The 13517-nt window shown below is 35.9% G+C and overlaps 1 protein-coding gene across 7 annotated transcripts in view; it reads right to left on the bottom strand.

Moving 5' to 3' along the window:
* Positions 1 to 13517, bottom strand: part of SGCZ (sarcoglycan zeta) — a 1087941-nt gene that overhangs the window by 15996 nt on the left and 1058428 nt on the right. For all 7 annotated transcript variants that reach the window (XM_082715514.1, XM_082715520.1, XM_082715515.1 and 4 more), the window contains one exon: positions 3715 to 3838. In XM_082715514.1, the coding sequence (XP_082571640.1) occupies positions 3715 to 3838 (124 nt within the window). The remainder of the gene's footprint in view (positions 1 to 3714; positions 3839 to 13517) is intronic.

Raw genomic sequence — 13517 nt, 5'->3', positions numbered from 1 at the left:
CAGTACAACCAAAGGACAGATCCTAACTATAACTGGTCAACAATCAAAAGTGCCCTCCCCAATCTCTCTTGGTTTTGTTGTTGTTGCTGTTTGTTTGTTTGTTTCTGTTTTGTTTTTTTTTTCCCCTTTCCTGGGATGATTGGTGGCTATTATTTTTGGTCCCCATCTGTTAACCTGTTAGTAAAGTTTGTGTCTTCCAAGTTCCAACAATTCCAAGTCAAGCTAATGGTGGCAGGAGGATCCCAACCTCTGCTACTACAGGAAGACCCGAGGCCCTCTGAGTGCATGGAACAGTGAGCCCGAGATTTTCCTACCTCCAGGGGAGGAGAGGGACAGAGCCCCCACTCAGCAGGAAGCAGTTTCAGAAGATGAGACCTGTAGCCCCTTGTCTTTGAGATTAAGGAGGACGAAACCTCTCAGGGGGGAAATGAGAAAGTCAGGGACCTTGGGAACAAGCACCTGTGCACCCGGACAACTCCTTGCTGCTAGCTGGCTCTCATGACCCCTCTCACAGAACTCACAGTGACTGTGAACACTCTCCTTACAGAGCAGAGCACCAGCTAAGGAGCAAGCCCAGTCTGCACCAGGTCGGACCCCAGCATTGGAACTTCATGGACTTTTTCTCTCATTAGAATACTGAAAATCATGCCCGGGGTGGAGAGTTAGCCAAGCAGCAGAGCTTGTGAGGACTCAGGTGCTACTGAACCCCCACCCCATCTCTCTTTGCTTACAGGGCACTCCTTTCTCACTGAAGTTCCTTTAAAAAATATTCCACCTGACCTCTCCTTGGAGAGCAGGCCTGAGGGTTCTTTCCTTCATGCTTCTCACCCACTCATTCCTGGTGCTGGGGTATGAACCCCAAGAAAGCCTCGCCTGTGCTTCTACATTTGGGGTCTAGTCTCGTCTCTACCACTGCTGGGTCTATGGACCCGAGTCTGGTAACTGACAGGCTTGCTCCTATCACTTTCTGTTCTGCTAAGACAGTTACTGTGATACTATTCAAGTTCTCAGTTCTAAAAATGATATTTCTATTCTATATTGCCCTATAACCATAGAATCCATTTGTTCTGAAACTCTTCCTGGAACTCTGATTCTCACGCCGGAATGTTTAAGTCACGGCCCACTGTCTTCTCTGCACCAAGAATTCACTTACCCCTTTCTCACCCTTTGAAATCAGGCCTTTCACTGTGAGAGCCAATCTCCGTTGATTTTCAAAATAAAAAGTTGTTTTCCTCTTTCTGTGTGATCTCGTAACATGTATGTTATTGCATTATTGCCTCCTTGCATGTGCTATTATAACACTTTTTTTTTTTTTTTCAAATTGTTCCACCTATATTATGATTTGGGTTATTTTCAGAGCCGAGTTTGAAATTCCTTGCTACACTATGTCTGAAATGACTAAGCGTGCAATTTCATTCTTTGGCATTTTGTTTGTTACTTTGTTACCTCAAAACCATGTTTGTTCTGATCTTAACTACTTTAAAAACAGCCCAAGGGAGGTACTTTACATCTTTCTATTTTGTTTAGTAAATGATCAGTCTGGCTTTTCTGTAGCATAGTCAGTGAAGCAAAGAGAAAGATTTCATATCACTTCACACTTCTTCCTAGGAAAATTACATGTTATTTTATTCTGATATAAAGTGCTGTGCTTTTCTGTGTCTTTATGTTATTAATATAAAAAAAATGGCCACAGCTGAAAATCTCAGGCTATGACTTATTTATAGCATAATATTCAATTCACAATTAAACGCTAACCTGTAATTGAATCCAAGGATTCATTCTGCTGATACACTGAATAAAAGATCGTAAGTAAAGTGGTGCATAAATAGGAACAGAACAGAGATTAATAACCACCAATATTTATTATGGGATGATTCATTATGAATAATTAGAATGAAATGATTAGCATGATAAAAGCAACTCCTTAAAAAGGATGCAAGATATTTAAGAAAGATTTCCATCTTGCTGTGGTAGAGAAAGTATTGTGTTCTGTAACTGCAGCAGAAAGGAAGATTGAAAGGTGATACGGACATACTTTTAAAATATTATGAAGTGTATTTCTAGATGATTTAAGTTGGAATATCCACTAAGATGCTAATATGGTCCTGCCAGTAAGTTTGTTTATAAAAAAGGAAGTAAAATATACAGTTAAAATTCATCTTGAATCAACAACTGAAATAATGGCATAAAGGTAAGAAAGGAATGTCCTCCTTCGATTCTATTGATTTCTGCCCTCATCTTTACATCTGAAGACGTATAAAATGCTCCAGAGCATATTTCTCGAGTTATTCTCCCGTTCCTTTTCTTCTCAACTTGACCTTTATAAGCTCATAATAAAATAAGCACGAGAAGGAAGAAAATACTAAGGGACTTAATTGGTAGAAACAGCAATACAACAGATTTAGACTTTAAAGTACTTTGGGAATTGTAGCAAAAATATACACAATATATACTCTGTATAAAGATTTGAAATAATTAAAATAGAATTAAAAAGAAGCAAGCAAAAGAGTGATCACCAAGATGTCCAGGCAGATTTAAAAAAATTACAAATGAGAATCCTAAAAATGAACAACGTAACTATTAAAATTATTTTATTTTTTGGAGATTTTATGTATCTGAGAAGAGAGAGAGAGCATGAGTGATGGTGGGGTTGTGAGCAGAGGGAGAGAGACAAGGAGACTCTGCTGAGCAGGGAGCCCAACATGGGGCTCGATCCCAGGACCCTGGGACCATAACCCGAGCCAAAGGCAGAGGCTTTAACGGACTCAGAGACTCAGGCACCTCTAACTATTAAAAGCTCAATAGAGGCATTTAAATAAATGATTAGATACTGAAAAGGAAGCTGGGCATGTAGATCTGAATAACAACAGAGTAAGGCACAGGGAGGCAGAGAAATAGAGGGTAAGGGAATAGAAGAAACACTTTTTCTTCAAAAAAGGGCCATAGAGGAAAGGGGGAGCGGTAATAGGGGAAGACCCAAGGTGGAGAAATTTCCAGAACTGACAAAAAATGTCATTCTGCTGGCAAGCAATCACAATGTATGTAACAAGGTACATGAAATGAATGTGTGTCTACGGCATTCCAGTGCCAGACTGGCAGATGGAAGACGAAGGGTTCTTTCCAGCAGACAGTGAGGGGAAGGGAATGATCTTCAAGAGAACGACAACAGACCGACAGGAGATTCTTGGAGGAAATAAAGTAACATGGGAGAAAAATGTTAGCATGTATTTATCTCCTTATCTAGGGAATAACAATTGGGCTAAATAGTAAAATAGTAAAATTTGTTTCATTTTTCTTTCAGAAGAAATACAGGGACCATTTTTACAGAAATAAACACCCAAAGTACTTTTGGATGACCAAAAAAAAAAAAAAAAAAAAAAATAGAGAAAAGAAAAAAAAAGAATAGAAAAAAGAAAAACAAAGACTGACTTCATTCTCTTGATATTCATTATGTTTATCTGCCAATTCTGAAACCACAGGAATTTAGATGCCCCACTTATAATTGACCCATTAATGGTTATCTTTCCATAGAAAATAAATGGTGCCTTGTTTTAAGAAAATAATACCAGATTTACCACATTTTGTGTTCAGGAAGTATTATAATTCCATCGTTGAAGCTCTCAGGAATCAGTCACCTAGAGGAATATGCATATACTCTGAGAAGCACCACCCAGCTCAGCAGTAAAGGGCTGGTTTCTGCCCCTGGGGACTCACCTCCCCTTCTGTAGACTGCAAATGCAGCTCCTTCCTGCAGGTGGCCTTGAAGTCTCCTGCAGCCGCGCTCAACTGCACCCCTCGCGGAGCTTCCATGATCAAGGACCTGGTGGGTGATTCAAGCCTAAGAGCAAAACAAAAGACTCCTTCATAGTAAAAAGAAAAACAAATTATGATGGACTGAAAGATAATAACATTAGTAACCAAAACAAATGAACAGGTAGAACAGGTAGGCATAAATAAAAATCCCTGCCATTTCAAAAAAAAAGCCAAAATGAGTTTTAGAATCATTTTTTGATTGCCTTATCTATTTTTTGGCTCTTTGTGAAACTCTTCATTTGCTAGCATCAATTATTTATTCTCATTTGTTTAGTGATTTAATAAGAGTTTCTTATGCTATTTCCTTTCACAATGCACAGGAAAAGTAGGTCGCGATAAGCTTACTTGTTTAAATGTTTTATAAATTTTCAAAATTAATGATGGAGTTTTAATAAATACATTTGTACCGACTTAGCATGTAACCATCTCTCAATAAAGAGTCTTGCAAAGAAGAGAGAGGTTTAATGAAAATCATTAATATTGTGAACTTTCAAGAGTTTCATAGTCAAAATTTCATAGACCTGAAAATTTTCAAACTACTCATTATACTTTGAGAAATTAATTAAAATGCAGAAATAAGCCATTTCCTACATCAACTGACTTTTACTGGCCCAGGAAAAGGTCCACAGAATGAATGGCATTAGCCTGAGAGAGAACAAGTAAATGAGGGGTGATATATCAGCTCAAGTATGATTAAAAATTGACTGCATAAATTATGAGGAGAAAAAAAAAAGCCACCACAGCTGTTTTAGATCATTGTGCCTGTGAAAAAGCTAGTTGGGAGGCAGTTTCAAAATTATCTTTAATTATAAAACTAGAGAAAAGGACAAAAGAAGACAGAACATGAAAGCTAGAACATGGTGGTAAAAAAGCACAAGTGTGAGCAGAGGAACCAACGCCAGGCTGGTCTTTCTGGATAAACGCTCTGTTCTGAGGCACTGACTAGGCGTGGTTCCTTTGCCCACACAACTTTAGGACAAGAGTTCCCTCAGGTTCATATCCACCATTATCCAGAGCAACTGGTTTCCTCTGAGACAAGAGATCTAGAGTTATTTTGCAGGGAAAATCACATCAAATAGTTTGAACTCTGAAGATAAGCTCTCTCTCAGTAGGGAAGTTGAACTTAAAGACTTTAAAGTAATATTGAAGGAGTAGAGCTAGCATTTAGAAGAAGTAAATTCGACATTTTCAATGTTTTTTTCACTCACCAAAGCAATTTTGAAACTTTCATCTCTACGGGCCTCTTGGACATCTTTATAAAATCCCTGGAGGGGTCAGATTTTGAAAAAATATATATATATATATATATATATATATATATATATATATATATATTTTTTTTTTTTTAAAGAAATGCTGGTATTTTTCCAGAAAAATAAAAATCATGTTTCCAGGCACCTGGGTGGCTCAGTGGGTTAAAGCCTCTACCTTTGGCTCAGGTCATGATCTCAGGGACCTGGGATCAAGTCCCACATCGGGCTCCCTGCTCAGAGGGGAGCCTGCTTCCTCCTCTCTCTCTCTCTCTCTTTCTGCCTGCCTGCTTGTGATCTCTGTCAAATAAATACATTAAAAAAAAAATCTAAAAAAAAATCATGTTTCCACACATTTGAAAACTTGAAAATAACATACTTATATTTTTTTCACTCATAATCTTCACACTTTGCACATAAAATCTACATTTCTGTTAAACTGTATATTTTATAATTGATTTCTCCTAATACATCTCCCAATACAGACTATCTTGAGTCATGTATCTGTGACCACTACTACTGTCATTGGTTAATTATCTATAACATTAAATGTAATTATGTAAGTTTGGATATGAGGAACCATTCAAACATAAGTCAGACAGGTACTTAATTAAAATGAATTAATATTCTAAAACAGATTATGAATCTGACATTCAAGCAAACACAACTCAATGAACTTAGAAGTGGGAGAAAAAGCATGCTTACTTTATCAAATAATTGATATGGTTTAGTCTGTTTCCAAGGATAGGGGCTGAGGTTCTTACTCATATATATTTGATAGTAAGATGTCCATATTAAATGTGCTCATGTTTTTGAATCATACTTCTTCTGTGTTTGATATTTGGTACGATGGTGTTAAAACACGTTAAGTCTTTCTGGGCTTTTGAGTTTTTCCATTCTTGTCTTTATTAATTATTTAATCAGAAAATGTTTATTATATTCATCTTCATTTTAGACCTCAAGTCTCCATTGCCAGCATAGCCACAGAGGATAGTACTTTGCTAACGCCGTCTTAGAGGATATCTAGTCAAAGAGGCAGTAATGACAGAGGTGAGAGATGGGTTCAAGAATGTTAGCTAGCAGCAATGTAGCTCAGTAGCAACATCTCTACATTGAAAATTATAATGCTTGCTTATGAGGTCATAAGATATGTCTTGGGAGAATTAAGAGAGATAAATATGTGGTGGTGTAGTGTTTTGAGATACTGATGGCATTTCCTTCTTGTCCCATTTCCCTGAAGTTCTGCCATTCACTAAATAGTATCTTTTGCCCCAAACAGCAGAAGATGGAGCAGAGAAGTTGATAAGGAACTCTTCTAAGTTTCCTAATCTAATAGACATTTTGAGCTGGAAAAAACCTTGCCATTTAGTGTGTTGAAAATGATTCAGCACATGAAAAAAAATCGGAAGGAAACCGAAGTCAGTGAGAGCTTGTTGTGTACTTTGACCTGTTGGAGAACTGTTTTCTTGATTCAGAGGATATAGATTTGTATGGGAAATCAACAGAATTGGTTTGCAATCGTTCTCCATGTTCTGCTACCTGAGGTCAAGTCCTATGTTGTAGGACCTTTATTCTTTAGGTGTTAGAAGTCTGAGAAGACCACTGATGTCTCAGGGTGACTGAGGGCAAGAGACCAAAGGTGGTGGTGGTCACCTGAAGTGAAGGAAGAATAAGGGGAGAGAAAAATGAGAACCTCTTGGCAAATTCCAGGTTGGGACCTGAGGCTCTCAATGACCAAATGTCATCCCAAAAGCTCTGGCACAGTGCAAACCCCTTGGTACAGTGACAGAACCCCAGGGACAAAGAAGAGAACTGAATAGACTGAGACTCAATTCCTGGTATCAGTGCACTGGGGGCCAAATGTGTGTGTGTATGTGTGTGTTTATGTGTATGTAGATACACACTTAATAATTTATATAATTTCTGTGTATGTAAAGCTGATGAAAGAATACATAAAAACATTTGAAAAGTTGTAGCAATTTTATAGTATTGTTAAATCCTTCAAGTTATGAAGTGATTAAGACTGAATTAAACAGGTTTCAACTGTATGCTTTGTTAATCTTGATAAAACTAGTGTGGTAATCATTAAGATATAATACAAACCTTATTTCCACAACTATATGGTCAATTAATTTTCAACAAAGCGGGAAAGACTATTCAATGGGGGAAAAGACAGTCTCTTCAAGTCATTTGTATGGATTATTTCATAATCATCCCACCAATACTGAGACATGCGTACTCTATCTGTATTTTACTTAGGAAGTAGCTGAATCTTAGTGTGGTTGAGTCCATAATTAGGATTAGGTAGCTGAGGCAAAGATCTCAGAATACCCAAAACTGCCTTGTAAAAGAACAATAATGTTATACTATATGTTGGCTAACTGAACATAATATACATACATATATATACGTACATACATACATAGGCATTCAAAAAAAAAACAACTTTGAAGTATTTTAAGCATGTCAAGAAAAGCTATAATAAGGAAGACAGTTGCTGGCCTGGCACAAGAGTAATGAATAGATCAATAGAATAACATAGAGACTCTAGAAATAGACTTTAACAAGTACGGTCATCTGATTGTTGACAAAGGCAGTAAACTGATCCAATGAGAAAAAGCAAAGTATTTTCAACAGTGCTGGAATCTCTGTATGGACAGAACGAACTTCAATCTATACCATCCACTTCTATTAAAAGTAAAAGCGAAAACATTAGGCTTTTATTTTTTTAATCATTTTTTAGGGTTTATTTATTTTAGACAGAGAGAAAGAGAGCGCGCGCATGCAAGTGTGGGGAAGGGCAGGAGGAGAGAATCCTCAAGCAGGCTCCCTGCTGAGCTGGGCATCCAGCCCCAGGCTCCATCCCAGGACCCCGAGATCAGGACCTGAGCCCAAACCCAGAGTCAGATGACTAGCCGGGCATCCTCTAAAGCCACCCGAGTGTCTCTCTCTAAGAGATAAAGCTTCTAAAGGAAAATATTTTGGTGACTTGGGAGTAGATAAAACTTTCTTAGGCCACAAAAAGGAATAACAAGTAAATATTTTAAAACATAAATAAGATGTCTTCAAGATGAAAAGCTACTTCTCAAAATCCGTCAATAAAACGAATATACCATAGACTGGGAGACAATATCCACAAAATACAGATGTTACAAAGGACTGGTGCCAGGGTATATAAATAATCCTCCAGTTCAAAGGTAAAAATACAAACAATGGAATTAAAATATGGACAAAACATCTGAACAAACACTTCACTAACCAACATGGATGTTGTTCCATATACACATGAAAAAGTCACTAATGCCACTATTCATCAAGTATTGGCAAATCAAAGACACTGAGTACCACTAAACACCCACCAGAATGGCTCAACCGAATAAGAATGCTAACACTGAATACTGGGGAAGATATGTAGCTACTGAAATACTCATTCATTTTTAGTAGAAAATAATGTAATTACTTGGAAAAGCTCTAACATTTTCATATAAAAATTAATACATGCCAGCTATGTCCCAAGTGTCTACCAATTATGAAAACGCAAAAGTAAAATATTGTGTGTTCATACAATGGACTAGTGAGCAGCAATAAAGCAGAAAGAACTACTGATACAGACAACAACACAGAGGGCTCTCAAAAACATGTGGAGTCAAAGAAATCTTGCAAAGAAGAGTACATACTGTAAATTAATTTGTATTTAGTCCTAAATCTATCTAATCTAATCCAGGGTGAAAAAGGTGAGAGAAAATATTGCTTCCGGTGGGCAGGGGGGGGAGGATTTCCTGGGAGGGGCATAAGGGAACTCTCTGGGTAATGATAATGAAATGTCTTTTTTTTTTTTAAGATTTTATTTATTTATATTTGAGAGAGAGCGAGAGTAGCAAGGAAGAGCGGAGGAAGAGGGACAAACAGACTCTACACTAAGCGCAGATCCCGACACAGGGCTCGGTTTCAGGACCTGAAGTGAAATCAAGAATCAAATATTTAACCAACCGAGTCACCCAGGTGCCCGGTGATCATGTTTTATATTGTAACAGGAATTTGGGTTACACAGGTGTATGCATTTGTCAAAACTTGGGAAATACACACTTAATTTTTGTGACTGTCACTGCATAATTATTTTACAGTAAAAGAAAAGAAATTAAGTTGTCTTGAATAGTAGTTAATGATATGCATGCCAAAGCGAATAGGCAAAGTATATAGATTTATAAAATGCACATGCAAATGCAAAAAATATAAGATATACTGGCAGATGGCTAGTGGAATGTGTACATGTATGATTGAAGACATACAGAAGAATGATAATGGAAGAATCTAGCTCGGGGTACAAACGTGGTCACTATAAGATGCTTTCAACATTGAGTACATTTGAGAATTTCCACAATAAGACGATGGGAAAGAAGATGTGGACTCAGATCTTAAAGGAACATCCATTTAGTTCATTTTTGGTTAAAATTTCTAAAACATTATGCTATGGAGATCCAAATAGGAAAACTGTTAACTGATGCTAATGTTTGATTGTCATTGACTATTAAAATTCAATGAAGAATTCTAATGACATGCAGGGATGCTTTTAAGATGTATTTAATTCCTGTTGCTAAATTGCCATATTAATATAAATGCTATATCACTCAATGTCTGCATTTTACAGTTATTTCAGGGAAAGAGATATCTAAAAAGAGCATCTGATATTATTTAAAAATTCAAAAATTTGAGATAAGTTTACTTGGATAAAAGTAAACTCATATTTACTTCCAAATCATGAAAATTCCAATAAACATATATAATAAAATCCCAACAAAAATCCCAATAAAGTCTCTTGAAACTTAAAACATTATGTTTAACTATTTTGGAAAAAAGGTATAGGGGTGCTTGGATGGCTTCAGTGGGTTAACTGTCCGCCTTTGGCTCCGATTGTGATCTGGTGGTTCTGGGATCAATTCTTGAATCAGGCTCCTTGCCCAGTGGGGCATCTGCCTCTCCCTGTGCCTCTTTCTCTGTCTCTCATGAATAAATAAATAAAATCTTAAAAAAAAATGTATGACACTTAATAGATTTTAAAAATGAAGTTGAAGTGGGAGATTTTCCTTTTAAAATTAGAACTAAATATTGAAATTATTTTAATTAAAAAATGAGATTGGAATTAAAACTATAAATTTGTCAATGGAATACAATATAATCTAAAACAGATCAAAAGTATTTATGAGAGATTAGTTTGTGAGAAATGTAGCAATCATTTTGGGTTGAAAATAGTAGGTTATTTAATCAATAATGCTTAATAAATTGACTCCCCATACTAAAGGCACTAACATTAGATACTTAACATACTCTGCAAGAATAATTTCCAGTTTTAACCATTCAAAATATAAAATCTAAGAAATCACAGACTGTAATTTTCAATGGAAAATTAGAAGAAAATTCAGAACATAATTTCCGATTTTACTTATACAAAACGTTTACTAAGAAATAAATTACCTAGTATACAAAATAAATGACAGAAAATTAGAAGAATATACAGGAGATACCAAAATACCGAAAGAAAAAAAAAAAAAAAAGAAAAAGAAAACCTTTGAAACAAGATAGAAAGCCCCAAAATCATAAAGAAAAAGAATTGATAAACTTTACTACCTAAGTCTTAGGTTGTATTGGTTTCCTCTGGACTTCCAAATAAGCCTAGAATCCCTACAGAGTCCTGGACCTAGACATTCTGGAGCTTGAATATTGTTGAATACATTGGAACTCCAATTAGACTAAACCTGTATTTCCTTCTAGAATTACGTAATAAGCAGACTCTTGGCAACATAGGATCAACACTTAAATGACACCCTGTTTCTCTCTTATATAGAAATTCTTAAGCCCCCTCTGAGGAAGCTTTACAACATAGTAGAGGTTTTTACTTAAATTCATTTTATTACAAAACATTCTCTAAAAGGGCCTCTTGAAAAATGAAACCCATGTTTATTTGCAAAGCTTGTGAATTCCTATGTGATTAGTCACTGGAATTAATGAAGTACAAATGTGTTCATTTTGAAAGCATCATAACAATCATAGCAAAGGATTTCAGACTAGTTCTTAGAGTGCATACCACGAGATTCTAGCAGAGAAAAGGAGTAATGGTGAACTCCAGTCACCCTATCACCTGCTTTTTTTCCCCAAGAAATTCAGTTTTCTCTGTGTTTACACACCAAAGATGTAGTAAGATTTTTTTTTTTTTTTGGGTACTACATGAACTTTTATTTATCGTTTAAATAAGATTTTGTTTTTAAGGTGTTATGCGAACCTCAGTTTGAAAATGAGTGCCCTCGGTCTCTAGAAAAATTCACAACATTCTGAGAAAGGAATTCAGACTCCTTTTAAGGTAATTTGTGAGACACAATGACTGACTACATAGAGACTTAACAGGAACTTAAGCACCATGTATCTCACTCTTTATAAAATACTTTACATGGCATCAGGTATGCAGTGACCACTCATGAATTATTTTTGATTTCAATGATGGAATGAATGAAAAATTGAAGAGAAAAATGTTTTAGGGGAAAAAACTGCGAGCTGTGACCTGAATATATAAGCAATTTTAATGTCTTAGCACTTTGGGCTTAGGCCAGTTTTCTTCAGCTGCAAATCGCATTGTTTCTGTTGCTTCCATTTTTACCACTTTCTGCATACTTGCACTTTCCTTTATGGTCTCTTCCTTCAAATTATATCAAACAAATTTCTAGGTCAGTTGTTGCTCTGTGTTCCTAAGATTACACACTAAGACAACCTTCTCATAATGATCACTTGCTTTTACCTCTAAATAAATATATAAACACATACACAGCATGAAAGAATAAAAGGGGAGAAAAGAGAGGCAGAGAAAAAGGGAAAAGGAGAGGGGGGTGAGGGGAGGGGAAGGGAGAGAAGCAGAATACTGTTTCATTATCTTTTTTCCAGCAAATTTATCTTAGACTTTCATTGACAAAACATCTCAGCCCCAAATCCTTACGACCTTACTCATGGTGGCTTTTCCTTTAACACAGCCATGATGTAAATAAGAGCTATGTGTTTTCAGAGATTAATTTGGAACCTGTAAAATTTAACATTTCGGTTTAAAATTATATTCATATAAGAATGAACATGATGAGGAGTTGCCAGTTACATCATTAAATATTAGTTCATTTTACGGAAATGAATCCGAGTCTGGATTCTTCTCTTTTCTTTCTTTCTTTCTTTTTTTTTTCTTTTCTTTTCTTTTTTCTCCTCTTGGAATTGTTAATGAAACACAGATCCAAACACTTTGGGCAACATACAGCAGGCTTCATCACTCCTCACCAGAGAGTGGAGAAACTCTTTTGAGCTGTAATAATTTAGCTATACGTTAATTTAAAAAATAAGAAAGGAAAACATCCATACTTGGGCTATCTTGACACATACACCATTATGTCCTTACTTACTATTCAACATATTTTTTTCACCTTTTTAACACACAGGGCCCTCCTAAAAGGCAATGTCACTCTATATAAGACATCATAGAAAATCTGCAAGTCTAGTGCACTTGGAAATTAGCAGAAAATCTGGCACACATGAATCACTCATCAAACATTGGTTGAATAAATAAACTGTAGAAATCGACTTCATGTCCACACCAAAATACTACCTATACTCTTTAATAAACCTTTTGAAATGTACCTGTCTAAAGTCTTTTATTCTCAACAAAAACAAAATTAAAGACAACATGGCTACTTACTCCCCAAATTACCATTTGATTTACCTGGCCAACCAATCTCACCTTGTTGATTAGAATTAGGTGTCGACTAAGAGTACTTCTTACTGCCCTGAAAGGAAAATTGTCAGCAGGACTTGTAAAGATCTTCTCAGACACTCTGCTTTTAATCTTCATGTACACAAATGAATAATTGAACACCCCCATCACTACTGTGCTTTGCTTCTGTTTCAGTTTTCGAATTTAGATCAGTAACACTCATCTTGGGGGTTGCTAATTTGCTTTTAGCACTAGCAGATAAGCTTAGCTTAGTGCAATATTTAAATAATTGATGGATAATTAGAAAATAAAAACCAGAAACACTATATGCTAATTATAATTTAATTCACATTCACACTTATGAATTTGGAGACATGTCAGCAAGGTAATTAAAAGAGCAGTTCTTATTTCTCTTTTGGCATAGATTTTCATAATGAGAATCATACAATGAGTATACAGTCATTGAAACGTTAGAAGTAAAATGAGGTTTCTTTTAGAATGGCATAATTTAAATAATTTTTTATTGAATGAATCACTAAACTCTGGCACCTATACTAAAACACAGTTCAAAAACAATTGGAGTCAATGTTGGCTGCATGAGTCTTAAAATTAAGGCACAGTAACTAGGACATTTCTTATATTACATTTGGATAAGTGAAATGCACTCAACATCCTCGCTATTGAGTTTTGTTATTTCAGCAATTCAAATGAACAAA

Source organism: Mustela nivalis (genome assembly GCF_964662115.1).
Source record: "Mustela nivalis genome assembly, chromosome: 20".
Classification (NCBI taxonomy): Eukaryota; Metazoa; Chordata; class Mammalia; order Carnivora; family Mustelidae; genus Mustela; species Mustela nivalis.
The sequence above is the reverse complement of the archived record's forward strand: the minus strand, read 5'-3'. Positions and strand labels throughout refer to the sequence as shown.